The sequence below is a fragment of the Stenella coeruleoalba genome, assembly GCF_951394435.1.
Source record: "Stenella coeruleoalba genome assembly, chromosome: 13".
In the NCBI taxonomy this organism is placed as follows: domain Eukaryota; kingdom Metazoa; phylum Chordata; class Mammalia; order Artiodactyla; family Delphinidae; genus Stenella; species Stenella coeruleoalba.
Window position 1 is genome coordinate 71054392 of NC_137159.1, and position 18913 is coordinate 71073304.

At 41.8% G+C, this 18913-nt stretch overlaps 2 protein-coding genes across 8 annotated transcripts in view; one reads left to right on the plus strand and one right to left on the minus strand.

Annotated features, from left to right (window-relative positions):
• Positions 1-16737, plus strand: part of ADCY3 (adenylate cyclase 3) — a 98409-nt gene extending 81672 nt beyond the window's left edge. For 4 of the 5 annotated variants that reach the window (XM_079941655.1, XM_079941657.1, XM_079941656.1 and 1 more), the window contains one exon: positions 16029-16737. In XM_079941655.1, the coding sequence (XP_079797781.1) occupies positions 16029-16199 (171 nt within the window). In that variant the 3' untranslated portion in view covers positions 16200-16737. Of the gene's footprint in view, positions 1-13267; positions 13630-16028 lie in introns of those variants that run through there. The other variant, XM_079941660.1, reaches the window with a different exon arrangement.
• CENPO (centromere protein O) lies at positions 417-13597 on the minus strand. 3 transcript variants are annotated; one of them, XM_079941665.1, is made up of 8 exons: positions 13462-13597; positions 12834-12942; positions 11112-11281; positions 4968-5085; positions 4015-4274; positions 2880-3051; positions 1962-2128; positions 417-552 (listed from the first exon to the last, which is right to left on the minus strand). In XM_079941665.1, the coding sequence occupies exons 2-7, from the start codon at positions 12877-12879 to the stop codon at positions 1992-1994; spliced, it is 903 nt and encodes a 300-aa protein (XP_079797791.1). In that variant the 5' UTR covers positions 12880-12942; positions 13462-13597; the 3' UTR covers positions 417-552; positions 1962-1991. The 3 variants fall into 3 exon arrangements, with proteins under 3 accessions (XP_079797791.1, XP_079797792.1, XP_079797793.1); XM_079941666.1 differs by lacking the exon at positions 13462-13597 and adding an exon at positions 13260-13276; XM_079941667.1 differs by lacking the exon at positions 13462-13597 and adding an exon at positions 13250-13266.
• Positions 16738-18913: the final 2176 nt, after the last annotated feature.

The window sequence follows — 18913 nt, forward strand, 5'->3', positions numbered from 1 at the left end:
GGGTATTTTCTGGAATCGAAGGCAGGCCTTGGGAAAGGACAAGTGACCAAGTCCCAGCATTCCCAAGCTGTTGAGGTGCACACTCACGCAGACGTTAGGTTTAAAAATCTCAAGCCTTCATCTGTTTATGGATGTGTGAGCTCTGAGGGCGGCCATACTATTCCTTGGTGTGCCTGTAGTGCCTGTAGCTTCCCCAGAGAGCAGGGCTCTTGGGCACAGTATTGGAGTGATCCTTCCAGAGCCCTGGTCTCGACCAGCCCTCCTCCCCCAGAGAGGCCGTGGCCACTGTGAGCAGGAATGTACCAGAGGCAGAACAAGGCTGCTGCCTTTGGGCCCGGCTGGGAGCACAGGTGGGGCAGCTCTGTTTACGTACAGGGCTGGCAGCTGCTCTGTCCCCAGCTAGAACTTGGAAGCATTCACTCTGAAGACCTGCTTGCCTCTGTGGTCCGAGTTACGTGAATGGGCCTCGTCCTGATAATCTTGAAAGGTTCTTCTGGAACCCCAGTCAGTCACCTTAGTCATGAGAGCAGAAAGTGCAATATTTCCTTTTACCTGGTGGGAGGGAGGGAGGGAAAGGGACTTTATTTCTGAAAGAAAAATATATAAACAGATCTTCTACATTTATATTTTTAACTTTCTGTTAAAAAACTTTCCGATATTGCCTTGCCTTTTGAGCTCTTGCTACAGTCGCGTTTGCTACTGCTTTAAAAGCGAATTTACAGGTATTGATAAAGAACAAGACTGTTTGTTTTATTAAAAGCTTTATTCAGCTTGAATATGATCATTGGGAAAATTCTGTTACCAGCCCTCACCTGAGAAGTGCTTTGCTGCCTCCCACACTGGTCCTCACCATGTGCCTGGAAGGCAAGAGCTTAAACTAGGACCTTGCTCTCTTCTTAAGCTGCTTCTTTCTAAACGGTGGTCCAAGCTGGCTTGACCAGTCCCCTGTGCTCCTCCCAGAGTTAGCTGGGGCTGCCACACCTGCAGGTTGCTGCGTGGCCATCAGGTCTTGGCCTTGGGCAGTACGGGTGGTAATGACTCCTATTTGTGACTGGGGGAGTGGGGCGGGGCGGGAAACGGGACAGGAACTAAAATAGCGCCATGACAGGTTTTTACATCCGAGCACTAGCCCTGCGTATACTCCCAAGCCAAGGAACAAAAAGCACCAGCAGAGCAGAGGCCATGGTTACAAGAAGTGGCACCCTAACTGGACCAGGAGATGAGGAAGATACATGTACAGCCAGGGCCTGCAGCTTGCAGGAGAGGGAAGAGACAAAGGAGGGGGATCCGCTTCCCTCTGCAGTGATCAAATTATGAGACTTCTGATCATGCTTTTTTACCGCTGAGCTTATTAATACATTCTGTGCTCTACTAACATGTTCTAGGAAACGACATTAGATACATGGAACCCTCATTATTTTATCCATAGTACTTTCTCATGCCATATTCTTTGTAAAGCAGTGACCTAGAATATTCCATTCCAAACAAAAGATTAAACACACTTCCCTTCTTAACTATATGATTCATGTCATATCATGAACCTAGAGTGTTCTAAGAACTTTCTTTTCAAAAGTCACAGATAAGGAAAGTAAGGCAAAATTACTTGAAGGTATCATAAAAGCTAGAAATACTCTTCAATTGTATGGTACATACTCCCTTTTTCACAAAATACCCTCTATTACCCCCACAGACCACTCTGATTTTTAGCTAAAATGTATGATCAAATCAATATCTCAAGAGAAGAGATACTCTTGAGCATTGTAACAAGTGACCAGGCAATCATGGAGAACTGTCTGAAAATGCCAGGGTCTACAGACTCAAACTTGTCCCTAACCATGCTGGTGAGGTGGGTGTCTGTTCTCATTGCAAGGACGGTCCCCAGGCAAGGAGTCTGAGCCTTTACAACAGTTTTCAGTTCCCAGGACCTTGCTTGCAACTATGGTCAGTACTAGTTTACTCACTTCTGATGTGTTCCCAATGAAAATAATATTCTAGGAGACCAGGCTTATATCCAGCTTGTCTCCTTTTCTTGCAAATGAAGTAAACACTTGATGTAGGGGCTTTGTAAAAAACAGATTTTCATGGGCTGCTCGCTGTTCTTCCTGTGTGGTGGATAATGCATCCGTCCCTAGAAAAAGATAGAACCTATCAATCTCATTTAGTGCAACTGTAGGAATCAGAACTTGGATCACTAATATTCTGGACACGTCTAACTTTTTTTTTAATTTGGTCTGGAGCTGAGAGAGGCTTGCCCCTTACTGGTCCAATGAAATTTTGAGACCAGAAACTCTGCCCAGAGAAATCAAAAGCCTATGATGTGAAACCTGTGGCAGCTTCAAAATTTCTGCCTCGTAAAAACATTTTATCCTTTTTCTCATTATCGCCCATGTACTGTGGTACACTTAACGAAAACAAAGTCATAGCAAATGTCTCAGCCATCCCTGAAAAATTCTCATTTAGAGAAGTCTCTGGAGAGCTAAGTATATGCTGACTTGTCATGTCTACTTGGTTTCACAGTGAAACGAGTCTTGGCTCTCTCCACCACAGTGACCCTATGACACAGCCTCATTAGCTGTCTAAGAGGGGTCTCCAATGAAAACAAATCATAAGCTGAAAGAACTCTAGCGGAGTTGGATGGAGCAAAGGAGAAAGGAAAACTAGGATAATTGTGTTTACTACTTACAAAGAGGAGAAGAAAATTTGGTAGAAACAAGGAAGATATTCTTGGTATCTGTCTTCATATTTTTCTGTTCATAGTACATACACAGAAGAAAGTGTCTCAAGAGGCCCAACTGATGTAGTCTATTTCGCCCTGTTTCAATCAATCTGAGTAACCCAGGCATATTATAATTTCTTCCTGGAGGTATCCTTCCTCTTACCTTGGTAAGTAACAGTGACATCAGTTGGAAGAGTTGTCGTGAGGTCCTTATATAGCAGTCTAGCACAAAATGGGAAGGACTGGCCTTCCGGCTCCGCTTTGTAAGTAAATGACAGCAAGTTGCACAGTGAGTTTCTCTGCAAAGGCCCAGCCAGAAAGGCTTCAAAGTCACTCTAATGGGGGTGAGGATCAAAAGAGACACAAAGTATATGACAATTACAACTCCAAAGGCAGTGATAGGTTATGCCGCTTCAAACATGTCTACCAAAAACAGGGCCTATTAATTAAATCTCAGAAATAAATGAAGGACGGAGAAAGGCCTGAAAAAAGGACAAATGACAGAGATTTATAAGATAATTAAGAACTGGTAGCAGCCTAGAGTCTAAGTAAATGGCCAGGGGCTGGGGATACAGGGGAGATACTGTTTCTGCCAAGAGCTGCATTGACATATGTATGGCTGAGATGCTTCATGTCTACATTCACGTACCAATTTGTTTATCTGACAACCAGGCTACATATCAGTTTAAGTTTATCTGACAACCAGGAGCTTCAGAGTCATTCCAAATGCATAAAGAGGTATAAGAGTCACTTATTTTAAGAGTCACTTATTCCCTATTTGCATTCATTTCCTACCTTTTTTTTCCCTTTTTACCTCAACCCTAAGCTCAACTGCAACCCTAAATAGAAGGTAAGCCAGAGCTTAGGCAAAGATGGAGAGTATTCCTCTGTGGTATTTCAAGAAACCATTATTCTGCTGTGCACCTATACCCAAGGTTCAGCAAGACACCCGGCACATAGTAGGTACTCTATAAATTCCTGTTGAATTAAAAGTATAGCAACTGTACCCTACCACTTTGTGAGGCGAAGGAAGGGTCAAGTTCAAAAGCTTGAGAATCACCATTCATGAGTGAATAATCCCTTAACTGGTATCCATGCTTCAACATCATCCAGAGTTTCAACAGAAGAGAAGGTGGAAAATAGCTTGTATATTAATAAGAAACAAGCATTAGAAGGACAGTGGTCAAACTTCCGGCTCAGAGTTATGAAACATTTGAAAGTACAAAAAAAGAACATGTCCCTTTTTCTCCTTTTAAGCTCATCTGGGCTCACAAAATGCTTTATAAGATCGCAGATACCTGAAGTCGATCTGCCTGGTACTTCCTCCCAGAGTAAGCATTCAGGTACTCGCAGAGAGTGAACAGGAAGTGCTGAATATTAGTCTGTAAGTATTTTGCAGATATCTCCTCCAGAGGAATGAAGACTGGAATCGAATGGTGATGTATCTGAAGTGGTTTCCGCATGACAAGGTCCACAAAATAGGAATCCAGCAGATTCCCCTCAAAAGCAGTGCTGATGCAGACACAGACTCCTCGGCTGGTCAGTTTCCCACTGATCCCTGAGACAAATAAGAGGATACCTTAAGAGATGTCAGGCAGAGGCAGTATCCTATTCACCTGTGCATCCCAGTCCCCTCAGCACTGCCTAGTTACATACATCATGGGCTCAAATGCTCGTTGAATGAATGACAACAGACTCTTTCTTCTCACTGACTCTAGCTCACTTTGAGTTGATAAAACCACAGAAGAATGGTGGGAAAGAAAGAGCATCCTAAATATTAAATTACTGAGGAAGAGATTTTGAACTTTTCAATTTACCTATGCTTCTTTTTTCCTGAGTGTCAAATAATTTATGGTAGTCCCCACGTCTTCCCACAATCCTCTTATGATACAGATAATAGGTAAATAAATCCTCATTTTAATGGTGAAACAGAGACTTGAGGGGTTCAAACTATTTGACCAGTGGCATAAAGCAAGCCAGCAGTAAAGGAAGTTGTAGCACACCATCTAGCACACGTCAAATTGCTAAAAATGAACAGTCTAAGCCAGCCACCAGTCAACCTGCTGCTGCACAAAGGGGCCAGTCCTGTAGGGCAAGTTGCCTATGAAGAGCATGCCAGCTTTGTGTGTGTATGTTGAAGGGGGCAAAAGTCAATGTTCATGAAGTAAGTCCAGGACTTATAATACATCTTGCAAACTAACTCACTAGAGACAAGAGACCGAGACTGAAACAGGTCAGAAAAAAACTATACCTGTAAAACGATATGCCTGCAGAATGGCTTTCACGTTTTCCCATTTTCTCTTCAAACCTTCTTGCTCAGTAATCTCTAATGTTTGGTCGGGTTCTACATTGGTAGTAGATGCTTTAACCTGCGAGATATGTAGCAGATCAAACTGGGTACAAAGGGGCATAATAGAAATCCCATGCCCTCACCTACCTGGAAAAAATTTAAATGCACAATATTTTTTTATTATATAAATCGATCAAGAAATGCTACAGTGGCCAGCCACCTGGTGCTATGAATTCACAGCAGAGGAAGAATCTTGTGGGTTAGTGCTAGGAATCAGAAGTAGAAATTGTGCTGGCCTGGACAACAATGAACTTGGTTGGCATGGAGAGTACTGTGAGAGAAGAAAGAAAAGGATGTCAGGAAAGTCTAGGAAGCAAAAACAGCTGCGAAGAGGCAAGGCTGGGAAAGTTGGTTTGGGTCAGACTGTGCAGGTTTTCAAGTGCCAGGATGAGAAATACTGACTCTAAGCCACACGCTGGGAGATACGGCCCAGTAGGAGGTATTGGACTAACTCTCCCTCTGAGACAACTACACAAGCTGGATCAAATACCAAAGAGGAATAAGCAATCATGCAAGTAAACAAACAGAAAATGGCCCGAAGGCACTGGAGAATCACCAAAATAGCCAGATTGAAGACTAAGGATAAATGCTCTGAAGTGAGCTGGGATTTCCTGAGGTTTTCCCCCTCAGAGCATTTGCTGATTTTAATCACAAGGCATACAGGCCAAATAGAAAGCTGCAGGCTAAATTTTGTAGCAGTCTCACCATGCCAGGGAAACAAAAACTGGAGATCAAGGTTACCAGAGCAGCCTTCCTGTGGGTCAAACTATAGAAAAGGGAACCCAACATTCTGCATACAACTTGCCTTCCAGGCACTTGCCAAATCCTAAACTGCCTATGTGTGGCTGGGTACTTAGAAACCAAAACAGAAAGAAGCTCCTGAAAGTTAAAAAGCTAAGCAGAGATTCTGGAGATCAGGGCCTGCCAAAGAAGGGGGATCTTGACAGATCTGTTCCCAACACACCCAAGCTTTCAAGTGAGGTCCCCCCGCCCCCCACCAAAGGACTACACCCTAGGAGTAAGGGCAAACCAGAAACAGACTACTTCAACGATTAAAGTGATATGCCCATATGCTATCTGCCTGTCAGAAAAAAAATGAAATTCTTTCTGGAGGAAGAGGACATAGTTCAGAATCCCTATATTTTTTCATACGATACCCATCACTGAAAAAAAAAAAAAGCAGCATATCAGGGAAGAGGAACAGACCTCTGAAAACCAGGAGAAAAAAGAAGACAACAGAAGCAGATCCAAAGGGATTCAGCTATTTGAGTTATTAGGCATAGTCATTAAAATAGATTAAAAGATGAAGAACTCACACCAAGGGGCTGGAATCTATTAAAGTCAGATGAAAATCCTAAATCCAAAAAATACAATAACCAAAATCAGGAATTCAACAGGTTTAAAAGCTGACTGGACACATAGAAAAAGTAGAAAATAGGTATATTTTCTTATCTAGATTAAAGATATAAGACATAGGTCACAGTAAAAACAAAACAAAAACTCCATACTTGGGAGCCCCAGAAATACAGGAAAGAATGAGGCAGATGCATTATTTGAAAGATGCTGGCCAAATTTTCCAAATAAATGAAAAACAGCAAGTAATTAATTTAAGAAGTGCTACAAACACCAAGCTGGATGAAGAAAGAAAACCAATCCTAGCCACATTATGATATAAAACTGCTAAAACCCAAAGACAGAACCATGAAGCAGCCAAAGGGCAAAGGACACACTATATGCAAACAATAAGACTAACATCTGACAGAAACTATGGAACTAGAAGACAATGGAAAAATGTATTTAAAGTATAAAAGAAAATAAATTTCAATCTATAATTCTATACTGAGCAAAAATACCTTTAAACATGAAAAATATAGTGAAATACGGCATTTTCAGACAAACAAAAATAGAGAATTTATTTCCAGCAAATTTACACTGAAAGTAGTACCAAAAGGAACTACTTACACTGAAGGAAAATAATCCCAGATGAAAATCTGGAAATGCAGCAAGTAATAAAGAGCACTGAAAAAGGTAAATATATATATATAACTCTAAAGGCATAGTGACTATACAAACAAAAGTGTTTCATACAGTTTTAAGTATATGTAGAATTAACATATGACAATAATAACATGAAAGGCTGCATGTGTGGGAGAGAAAAGATGTTAGAAGGTTCTGTAATTATCCAGAAAGTGGTACAAGTACTAATCTAAAGTATATTCTAGTAAGAAAAAAAAGCATGTTTTGTGGAGGATAACCACAAAAAGAATGCTAAAAGCATGTATAATTAGAGAAGTGAAATAATAAAAAAAAGATCAATCCAAAAGGTGGAAAGAAAGGACAAAAAAGAAACAAAGAACAAATAAGATCATAAATAATAACATGGTAGACTGAGATCCAGATATGTTAGTAATCATATTAAAAGTTCATGGACTAAATACTTTAATTAAAAGACAAAGACTGCCAGGCTGGATTAAAAATGTCTAACTATATGCTATTGATACTTACAAGAACAAGAGCTGTTGTAGTGATACTAATATTTGACAAAGTTGACTTTAAGAAGTTTAACTAAAAGAAAAGGGAACATTTCATAATGATAAAAGTTAAGTCAACCAGGAAGATATAACAATCCTAAATTTGTTTGGACCTACTATACAGCAAAATGGAATGAAAGGGAAAAAAATGTACAAATCCACAATTACAGCAGGAGATTTCAACACATTTATCCCAGTAACTGATAAAACAAGTTGACAAGTAAATTAGTGAGGATATAAAATATCTGAACATCATGATGAACATATTTGGTCTATTTGATAGAGAGAATACAGTACCCCAAAATGCAAAACCCACATTTAATGCACATGGAACATTTATCAAAACATTTATCAAAACATGCTGGGTCATGTTCTTTGATCACAATGGAATTAAGCTATAAATCAGTAACTAAAAAAATTACTAACAAATCCCCCAATTTTTGGAAATTAAGCAATATATTTCTAAAACAAACCTATGGGAAAAAGAAGATATTACAATGGAAATCAAAAATATTTTGAATTGAAATAATGAAAACATGATATACCAAAACTTGTGGGATATAGCTAAAGCCATGTGCTATGAACTGAATGTTTGTGTCCCTCAAACTTCAGAAACCTAACCTAAAGCCCAATGTGATGGTATTTGGAGGTGGGGCCCTTGGGAGGTGATTAGGTCATGATGGGGGAGCCCTCATGAATGGGATTAGTGCCCTTATAAAAGAGATGCCAAAGAGCTAGCATGCCTCTTCCGGCATGTGAGGTTACAGTAAGACCACGATCAAAGAGGTAGTTAAGTCCTCAGACACTGAATTTGCTGGTGCCATGATCCTGGACTTCCCAGCATCTAAAACTGTAAAAAATAAATATTTGTTGCTTATAAGTCATCCAGTTTATGGCACTTTTGTTATTGTGGCCCATATGGACTAAGATTCTATGCTTAGAGGGAAATTTATAACCTTAAACACATACAGGAGAAAAGAAGACTTATAAAACAATAAGTGTTCATCCCAAGAAGCTAGAAGATACGCCATGTACACTGACTGGAAGACACAATACTATAAAGATTTCAGTCCTCTCCAAATCAATATATAGATTCAGTGCAATTCCAATCAAAGCCACAGGAGGTTTCTTTTTGGAAATTGACAGCCGATTCCCAAATTTATGCGAAATTCGAGGGGCCAACAATAGCCAAGATAATTCTGAGGAAGACCTAAACTATAGGTATCAAAACTTTCAATAATAAACCTCTGGTATTAGCACAAAGACAAACAGACCAATGGCACAGAACAGAACTCAGAAGCGGGCCCACAGTGGACCCAAAGACCCACTGCAATACAGTGGGAAAAGAGTGGTCTTCAAGAAGTAGTACTGGATGAACTGGATATCCATATGGAAAAAAAAAAAGAAGTATGACCTCTATTTCACACCATACACAAAAATCAATTTCAGAGGGACTGTAATTCTGAAAATAAAAAGTAAAATAAAGCTTTTAGAAAATAACACAGAATATCTTCATGTTCTTAAAGTTAGGCAAAGATTAAAAGGAAACAAGAACGGTAAGCATAAAGTTAGATTCCTCAATCAAACTTCATTAAAATGCAGACTTTCTTCTCATCACATTGTTAGAGAGTGAAAAGGCAAGCCAGTCTTTAAAAGAAGATCTGGGGCTTCCCTGGTGGCGCAGTGGTTGAGAGTCCGCCTGCTGATGCAGGGGACACGGGTTCGTGCCCCAGTCCGGGAAGATCCCACATGCCGCGGAGCGGCTGGGCCCGTGAGCCATGGCTGCTGAGCCTGCGCGTCTGGAGCCTGTGCTCCGCAACGGGAGAGGCCACAACTGTGAGAGGCCCGCGTACCGCAAAAAAAAAAAAAAAAAAAAAGATCTGGAATACAGATACACAAAAAATAACTCATATCCAAAATGTGTAAAGAATTCTACAATTTAATAAGAGATATACAGCCCAATAAAAATTCTGCAAAAGTCTTAAGAAGTTCACAAGAGAAGATTTTCAAGTGTCCAAACAGGTACTTAAAACCATCAGTTATATAGGCGAACGCGAATTAATCCACAATGATTTACTCCCACACTCTAGAATGAAAAATTTCTAAAACTGACAACACCAAGTATCAGTAAAGATGCAGAACAATGGAAACCTTATACACTGTTGCTGGGAATGTAAAATTGGTACAATAACTTTCAAATACTGTTCGACAGTATTTACTAAAGATAATCTGCATACCCTGTGACCCAGCAATTCAACAGAAAAGTATATATTTTTATATCAAAAGACAGGAACAACAATGTTCACAGCAGCATTATTCTTAATAGCCCCAAAGTGAAACAATCCAAATAACTCAAATGTCACCAATAAGTACAATAAGTAAAACAATTGTGGGATATTTCTTCAACGGAATAATTATATAGCAATATAAAAGAGTGACCACAGCATGCACCAATATGGATGAACCTCACAGAGATAACATTCAGCAAAAGCAGCCCGACATAAGAGTTTATACTTTTTAAATTTATGTAAAGCTCCATAACAAGTAAAACCAATGTATAGTAACAGAAACCAGAATAGCAGTTACCTTGAGGGAAATGACTAGGAGGATTTAAGAGGGAGACTTCTGGGGTGCTGGTAGTAGTCTACACTTTGATCTGTGTGGTACTTACCAGGGTGTGTTCGTTCTGTAAAAGGATCTTCAGATTTGTGCACAACATATATACACATATGTGTGTATGTGTATACATATATATATATATTTTTACTTTAATAAAAAAGGAAGGGGGGAGGGAGGAAGAGAATGGAGGAAAGGGGGAAAAGGAAGAGAGGGAGGGAAGACAAGAAAAAGAAGGCTGACCTTAACCCAGGAGGAATGAATAATTACTGACACTTTGAGCAAGGAAACTTGTAATTTAATGAAAAATGTAGTGTTTTATGAAGATTTTCTTGGCTGTGCGGAATTTATCAGAGAAGTATAAATACCAGAAGAAAACAAACTAGCAGACTGCTGCAATAATCCCGCCATCTAAATCACCTGGTAAATATTTAGGACCCATGTGGATAATACGTGCTCTACAGCAGGGGGTGGGGGAGGGGCACAAAGACAATCTAAAGAAGAATTTGACAGGTTTTACTAACTGAACCTGGGCTAGAGAGAAAGCTGAAAAGAGGGAAAAGTCAAAGTTTACTGTGAGGTTTCAGGTTGGGTTATAGAAAGATGGTGCTAATGACTCAAGTCTGGCTGAGATTAAGGTAACAGGCTCATGTCTATGAGGGCAGGTTTAAGAGATTATTATGAAGAATTCGCCTGGCCCATCAGTAATGCCTGCCAGCTGTTAGCGGGTATTGACATTAGCCGACTCTACAGATTTGATCACTTGAGGGATCAAGGACTGAAATCCCTCCAGTAAGACCACAGGTAAAACGTATTACACGAATTTGCTAATTCCCAGATCACGTTTGTTTTTTACACTCTAGGAAAGCCTGCCAACGTCGATCACCCTTCTACTCACACTAGCTTGATGTTGTTTCACTTCAGCCCTCAGCTTATCTCGCAGACGTCTCAGTTCATGAATCCTGGTTCCAAGAGCACTTTCCTCTGCCTGTGCACTCTGTGGCTCTTCCATTTTTTTACGGGATCTGCTCACTTGAGTCTCTAGTCTTTCCAAGTGAGCTAAAACACCTGAGGGAAGTAAAAAGGGAGTTTCACAAGAAGCTAAGGATTTCTAACCCCAGGAACGGGAAGCACTTCAGGGAAGAACAGAGGGTGACCCTTTATCCAGAACTCTGTGGTCAGCTAAACTGGAGACGTTGCCAACAATTTATAAAACAGGAGGAGCTGACAACAGAAGTCAGTGATCAGCAACCTCTTAGGCCGAACACTGACCTACAAGCAGTCCCTGACCAAGACACTGTTCAAAAACGGCATCATCTGAAAATGGCTAATCTCAGTTATCTATGATAATAGTGACCCAGAGGAAAACAGGGTCACCAAATTCAGACTCTCTCAGAAATTGTTTTTTTTAATGCAGAATTGTTTTTCTTGGTTTTACGCATGTTTTCCCAAAGTGCTAATGCATAACTGGATTTAGACATCCACAGAGGCTTGAATAAGTACTCTGAAAAGTATTAGGAGCATAGGACTATAAAGGCACACACTGAAAGGAACCGTCCACCAATATTACTGGGTATCAGACAGGAAAACAAGCTCACCAACAGATAGAAATTCAGAGGCAATCTCAGATCCTAAGAGACTAACTAAAGACCAATATAGTAAAGGTCACAGTTTCATAATGCTAATCAACTCTAGCAGTGAAGCATCTGTGAACATTTCCTACATATTAAGACACTTGTGGGGCTTCCTTGGTGGCACAGTGGTTAAGAACCCGCCTGCCAATGCAGGGGACACAGGTTCAAGCCCTGGTCCGGTAAGATCCCACATGCCGCGAAGCAACTAAGCCCGTGCGCCACAACTACTGAGCCCACGCGCCTAGAGCCCGTGCTCCACAACAAGCCACCGCAATGAGAAGCCCGCGCACTGTAACTAGAGAAAGCCCGCGTGCAGCAACGAAAACCCAACACAGCCAAAACGAAATAAAATAAATTTATTAAAAAAAGAGACACTTGTGCTAGATCCTTTACTTGCAAAGCATGCAAAGAATTAAAGCATTTATTTAATATTTCCTATGCATTAGGCATGTGCTAAATGCTTCACTTGAAAAGCATTAAAAGAATTATCTAATTTCCACAGCCACCACCACAATGCTATTATTCCTCTCCATTTTCCAGATGAAAACACTGAGGCAGAGAAAAGTAAAATAACTTGCCCAAGGCCACAGTATTTATAATGGCAGAGCCAGGACTCCAACCCAGGTCTGACCAATACCAGTCACTGCCTCTTCCACGGGAGTAATGCAAAAATGGCTCCCCCCAAATCCTGGGAAGAGTAAAGAAAGCTCATTGGCTAGAACTGTAGCTCTGAATATGAACGCTTAGCATACTAGGAATGCAACCTATTGGTCTAGAAAGGGATAAGAGCCTAGAATATGTGAAGTAATTTTTCCTGCTCCAATGATCTTAGCTGCCTGTCCCTTTAAGTCTTCAATGTTAGTTCCTTTCACCATCCTGCTCCCAAACAGGACAGGTCACACATCGGTTAAAGGAGGGAAGGGCTTTCAACCTGCGCGTTGTTTGGGCAGCAGGAGTAAGGGGGGGAAAGGCGACCCTTTGAATACCTCCTCTGGACTCGCCGTCTTGACTTAGAGTATTCGCCAGCTCCATCTCCTCCTCAGATTTCCAAGAGCCTTGCTAGAAAGCTGTCCAAGCACCAGTAATAGGGCTGTCCTTGGAGACAAAATGTCAAGAATCGATTCATATTCAGACAAACCTAGAGGGCAGGCACACGCAACGCTGGTACGCACCCGTGCGCCCCGGACACCCCAAGTGTCGTCGCTAGGACTCCCCTTCCCTGACCCGCCCGGTCCGCTCCCCGGGTCCGAGTCGGCGGTGTCCACGTCTACCTCCCCGCCCCTGCGCGCTCCTAAGGCGCCGCGCCTCTGGTTCCTCCGGGCTTCCTTGCACACGGAAGGAGCTGTAAGAATGCCGCTCAGCCTTCCACCCTATCACGGTCCCGACCGCCACTGGGTCTTACTTTCCCTTACTTCCTCTCCTCTGGCTGTTCCCGCTTGCCTTCAAATCCAAGCCAACCGGTCCCAGCGTGCTTTGCACTCCCAACGTACAAAAACATGGCAGCACTCAGGGCCCCTCCCTGATCCCGGCATGCATCGGAGGATAGGCCTGGCCTTTAAGTTGTGCGGGAAGATGGCGGCCGCTGGCGCAGAGCCGCAGATCCTGGTACAGTACCTGGTGTTACGAAAGGATCTATCACAGGCGCCGTTTTCCTGGCCAGCGGGCGCATTGGTAGCACAGGCTTGTCACGCAGCCACCGCGGCCTTGCACATTCACCGGGACCACCCGCACACGGCCGCTTACCTCCGGGAGCTGGGGCGCATGCGCAAGGTGGTCCTCGAGGTGAGGCGCGGGCGGAGGGGGAGGGGCCCTGAGGATATCGAGACCGGAAGAGGGTGTGGTCTTGAGTTGGAGGGCCTAACTTCATGGAGTGGGTGTGGCATTAGTGGGGAGGGGTGTTTGACTTACAAGTTTTGGTAAGGTTCCTGGGGCTTGAGCTATTGCCCAGGGAGCCTTACCTTGACTGGGCGGGGCCTGACGGTGTGACGAGTGGACATCGGGCCCGTTATAAATGCTTCCCGCACCCCTTCGGTCTTACCTGCGTCCCTCTTAAACAGATGCCTGTGAGGGCGGAGGCTGGTGGAGCGACACCCGCCTTTCTACCTGTGCACTGCGCCGGCCTTTTAATGGCTGCGCAGAAAAGTACCGTCCTTAACCCTCTTCGCAAAACCGATCCAGAAGGGTAAGGACGCGGGGTTCCTTATTGCAAGTGAAGTCAAACTGGAGCATTTACCTGGTTCTGACGCCAAATTATTTGAAAATAAATGTGAACCCTAGTATAATTTGAACCTAGCATCAGACGTAAGGTTCTTTTTACAGATAGCCAAACAGATCTTACCCTTACCTTCTGTCAATTCTGCCTCTAGAAATGTATCCTAAGAAAATAGCAAGATGCACCCAAAGAGCGTTGTACAAGGATAGGAGCATTTTATAATAGTAAAAAAAGTGGAAATCACTAAATTTCCAGTACGATGAATTGTCTAAACTTATGCCCTTATAATGGATTATTACGAAACTAGCATAAATCATGTTTTTGGAGCATATTTACCTGGCATGGAAGAGTGCTCATGATGCGATTCTAATTGAACTATATATTCTACATACAAAGTGATCCAGATTTTGAAAGTAAGAACTAAGAAAATATATCCAAATATTAAGTAGTGAGTGGGTAGTGGAATTTTGGTTATTTTGTAATGCTTCTCTATTTTTTTTTTAGTTTCCTACGTTAAGCACATATTTTATAATGAAAAAAATATTGCTTTCATTTTAAAGCAATTTTCTTCTCATAAAATTTATTTATTTTAATAAATAAACCTGGGGTGGAGGGGTTGGGTAATTCCTTCCTGGCCAGCTGGCAAAAGCAGATCATTTTTCAAGAGAAAAATTGCTGTTGGGTAATGAAACATTAAACTGTAACCTGTAGGAAAATGTCTTGAGAATCTATAAGTAGGCAGAAAAGAAACAGATAGCTTTTTCCTTTAGATTCCTTTTATAGGATTTTATAGGAAGGCTTCAAGAAATCATGTAGTTCAGACATCCCCCACTCCCTTGCTTTCAGGCAGATAAAATATTTACCCCTTTTCTCAGATGAGATATCTGAAGCCCACAGAGATTAAGTGACTCCTCTGAATTTAAAAGACATCTCATGATTCTGTTGTTAGCTATGACTCAAGAAAGGGCCGTAGGAGTCACCACTGATTAAATAAAGGTGGTGCTGTAGCCATAAAGACCAATAAAATATAAGACAGTGCCAAGATTAACTCCATTCACTGGGTGCTTTGTGTCAGGCACAGATCTGAGCCTGATTTCATTGAATCTCACTACTACTAGGAAGCATTATCATCCCCTTTTACAACAGGGACACAAAGGTTCAGCTAAGTCACATAACTTATCAAAGAGCACACAAATCAGTAAGTGGTAGAGCAAGGGTTTGGACTCACTCTAACTTGTACTGTGCTGCTCCTGGTGCTGAAGGAGGAGGGAGGGGAAGTCAATGCATTCTTCTTCAGCATGCCCAAAGGACTCAGCAGATTAAGAGTGGCAATCCCAGCATCCTCTAATTTGATTAAGACAAACCTCTAGTTATCTTAGTGGCTTCTGCCTTCATAGGCAAAAAAATATACCTTATGCAACATAACACACTAAGTATCTTTATTTTCTGAGTGATAGCTATGCTATTTCCTGTAATGGGATTCAGCATGGGTGATAAAGATGATGAGAAACAGTTTCAGAAGGACACTAGAGAATAGTTTGCCCACGCTTGAGTTAAAAACTGGGAACTATCCTGGCGGAAAGAAAATCCTTCTAGGTTTGTGTGGACTAGGGTGGAAGTAGGAGGGAGGTGGAGGTGATGTGATTTTAGAAATCCTTCCAGTAGTCAGCTCTTAAAGTCAGAGCTGGCTGAGGGATTAGGGATGCTGTTTAGGCACCAGAACTAGAAAATGTGTAGAGCATAATTACTGACAATGCATTCCCACCCCCACTCCCACCCCTTCAGAGAGTGAACGGCAAATGGAGCAATGAAGCTGTTGTTTCTAGAGACATGCTCTACAGTTCCTTCTTCGGTAGAGCTGTTCCTCCAGTTTCAGTTAAGAGGAGCCCCCCTCCATACTTTTTTTTTTTTCCTTTGCCTTTTGTCACTTACTAAATGGGCTTTTCAGTCTGTGTTCTGCTCCTTGTAGGCCCCAGATGAGACCACCTTAAAGTTGCTGGCAGAGACGCTGCAACAGAAGAACATTGACCACAAGCTGTGGGTGGAGCAGCCAGAGAACATCCCCACTTGCATTGCACTCCGTCCCTACCCCAAGGAAGAAGTGAACCAGTATTTGAAGAAGTTCCGATTGTTCAAATGACTGAAGTTATCAATTGCTTTGATATGTTTGAGTATCAGCTGGATCCAGAAACTGCATGCCATCCATCCCTAAGCACCGTTGTACTCCTTTCAGTGGCAATTCCCTTCCCTTTAAATTATGACAGTTAGTTTCCTGAGGGTCAAAACATGTTCATATTAAAGTTGCCATTAATAAGTATTTTTAATTATTTATAAGTTCAGATGGGGAAAGTAGGTGAGTAGCATTATCATCTATGGGTCATTGCTCAAATAGAAGATTTGGTTAGACTCCTATATAGGGATCAAGGAAATACCCTTACTTTTTTGTTAGGAATAATAGAATTCTTCCAGTTGCCCAGGTTTAAATCTTTTCCTTTGAATTCCCTATTTCTTACTCACATCCAGGTATTGTAATCATTGAATCTTGGACACCATCAACTTTGAGATATACCATTATTTTACGTGTTGTTAAGAAAGAAGAAATGCTACCAATTAAGCTGAGACATGTAATTTCATTTCAAAGATGTTAAAATTTATTTGATTTAATAAAATATGTGAAGTGCTACATCTATTTTCTTATAGTTTCCAGTGCCACCACCCTGAATCAGGCTCTCATTTCGCTCACGAGTGTCCCACTGGTCTGCTCACCTAGCGTATCCTGGTTACAAGGCAGCAAGCGTTCTGCCACCAGGTTCATATATTGATAGGATCACTGAGCACCCTTTTCAGTATAGGCTCCAACTTGCCCAGGAATAAAGTCAAGATTCCTTAGCTTAGCCCTCAGGCCCTCCACGTTTATATTTCCTACCTCTTTAGGTGAATCTTCTATTCCCTGATCCAAACTTGATGTATCAATGAAGACTCCAGTTGCTGCCCTCTAGTCTCTGGCCTGGGAGTCGAATGTTAGTACTCTCCCCCTCCCTTTCCTGCCTCTGGACTGAAACTTTGTGGCTCAAGTGCTATCACTGTCACAAAGTCTTACGCAGCCAAAAATGATAGCTCCCTTCTCTGAACATCTATTATAACACTGTTGAGTGCTTAAAATATTTCTATAAACATTTGGAGATATCTACTGAAATTGTTTGGACATCTGTGAAGCAAAGTTTATAAAGGGTCATTTGTTCAACAGATATCTGTTGCATGTCTACTGTGGCAGGCTGTACTAAGAGCTGAGGATACAAAGGTGAATAAAAGTTTTTGCCCTCAGGTAATGAAGAATCTAGTGAGAAGACAGATATATAGATATTAATACAGAGAGAAATGTACAAGGTAAAATGGGTACACTTCCCCCCACCCTCTAGATACCAAGACTGCCAAGCTACTAGATAGGAAGATTTTCCTTTATAAGAGATGGTCACTTGAAACTAGGAGAGTTGATAGGGTCTCCCAGGGAGAATTGGTAGAGTGCTGAGGGCAGAACCAACCCCAGGAACCCAAGTGAACAGAGTCTCAAGGGGGAGAGAGCAATCAAGGGCAGCACAGAATTTCACTAAATAAGAAATGAAAACATTTAGCAATTGGGAATATGTTGATTAACTTGGTGAAAGCAGTTTAAATAGTATATGAGGTGGGAATCAGATTGGAACCTACCGACAAGAATGGGAGGGGAGGTAAGAGGTGGGGACTATTTTAAGAAGCTTGAATGGGAGGAGAGAGGACAGTGGGGGCTGGAAAGGTGAATGCTGGGTCCCAAGGGGGAATTTACTTAGACGCTTGAGCAAGTTAATAGGTGAGAAGGAGGAGAAGGAGAAGAGAGACTGAAGTTACTAAATGGAATAACTGATAAAAGAAGTTCAGGAAAAAATGAGAAGTGGTAGGGTCAAGGGCATAAGGAAGGACAGGCCTTGAATAGAGAGAGAGAGAGAAACCTTTTCTGAGACTAGAAGAAAAGAAGTGGGGAAAAGGTATGAATATACATGAGTTTATAGTGGAAGAAATACCTGTTGACTTAATTTTCTTCTACGAAGCGGGAAGCACATAGCCTTTCATAACACTGAACAAACTTACTGAGCACTGTATTACATGGCATAACATAGTGGTTAAAGTTCAGACCCTGGTAGCAAACAGCCTGAGTCCAAATCCTGGCTCTCGCATATTTCAGCTGTGTGAACTTGGGCAAGTCACTTCACTCGAGTTCCCTGAGCCCCAGGACCTTCATCTGTACAGCAGGGATTTACAGGAGTGCTATGTGGATTAGATGTGTCAGTATGTACAAATCCCTTGGAACAATGCCGGGGCACTTGGTGCTACAACCTGAGCATAAAAATATAAGACATGGCCCTTAAGGAGCTTTCCTTAAGGGAAAGCCATGAGTCATGTAAGCCAGTCTAATTCCTTTTCTGCTAGGGAGTGATGCCATCCACTCCCTGCTACTTCCATTCAAGACAATTAGGAAAACGTTTCCAAATGACACTGTATTTTTTTTTAACGTATTTTTTAAAATTCAAATTCTGCAGTAAGACAGTGAGAAAGCCAGAGAGAGATGAGTGTCTACACACCTGGGAAATAACGCTCTGGTAAATCCCAAAGCAGGGAGCACAAATAGCATAAATTTCTACCCAAGTGAGGAAAGGACAGGCACTCATGTGCTGACCCAAGTGAGAACAAGACAGTAGCAGGGAAGTGGCAGATTTTCTTATTAGAATCAGCTAAGCTCATTATCATCTGAACTAGATCAGCTGTTCTCAAAGCATAGTCCCTAGATCAGCATCACTTGGGTACTTATTAGAAATATAA

Excerpts from the sequence above, each read along its gene's own strand:
- CENPO (XM_079941665.1), bottom strand. The coding sequence starts at position 12,879 with ATGGAGCTGGCGAATACTCTAAGTCAAGACGGCGAGTCCAGAGGAG. Across the intron at positions 11,282-12,833 it reads AGACGGCGAGTCCAGAGGAG|GTGTTTTAGCTCACTTGGAA; the intron begins GTATTCAAAGGG and ends TACTTCCCTCAG. Across the intron at positions 3,052-4,014 it reads ACCAGGCAGATCGACTTCAG|AGTGACTTTGAAGCCTTTCT; the intron begins GTATCTGCGATC and ends CACCCCCATTAG.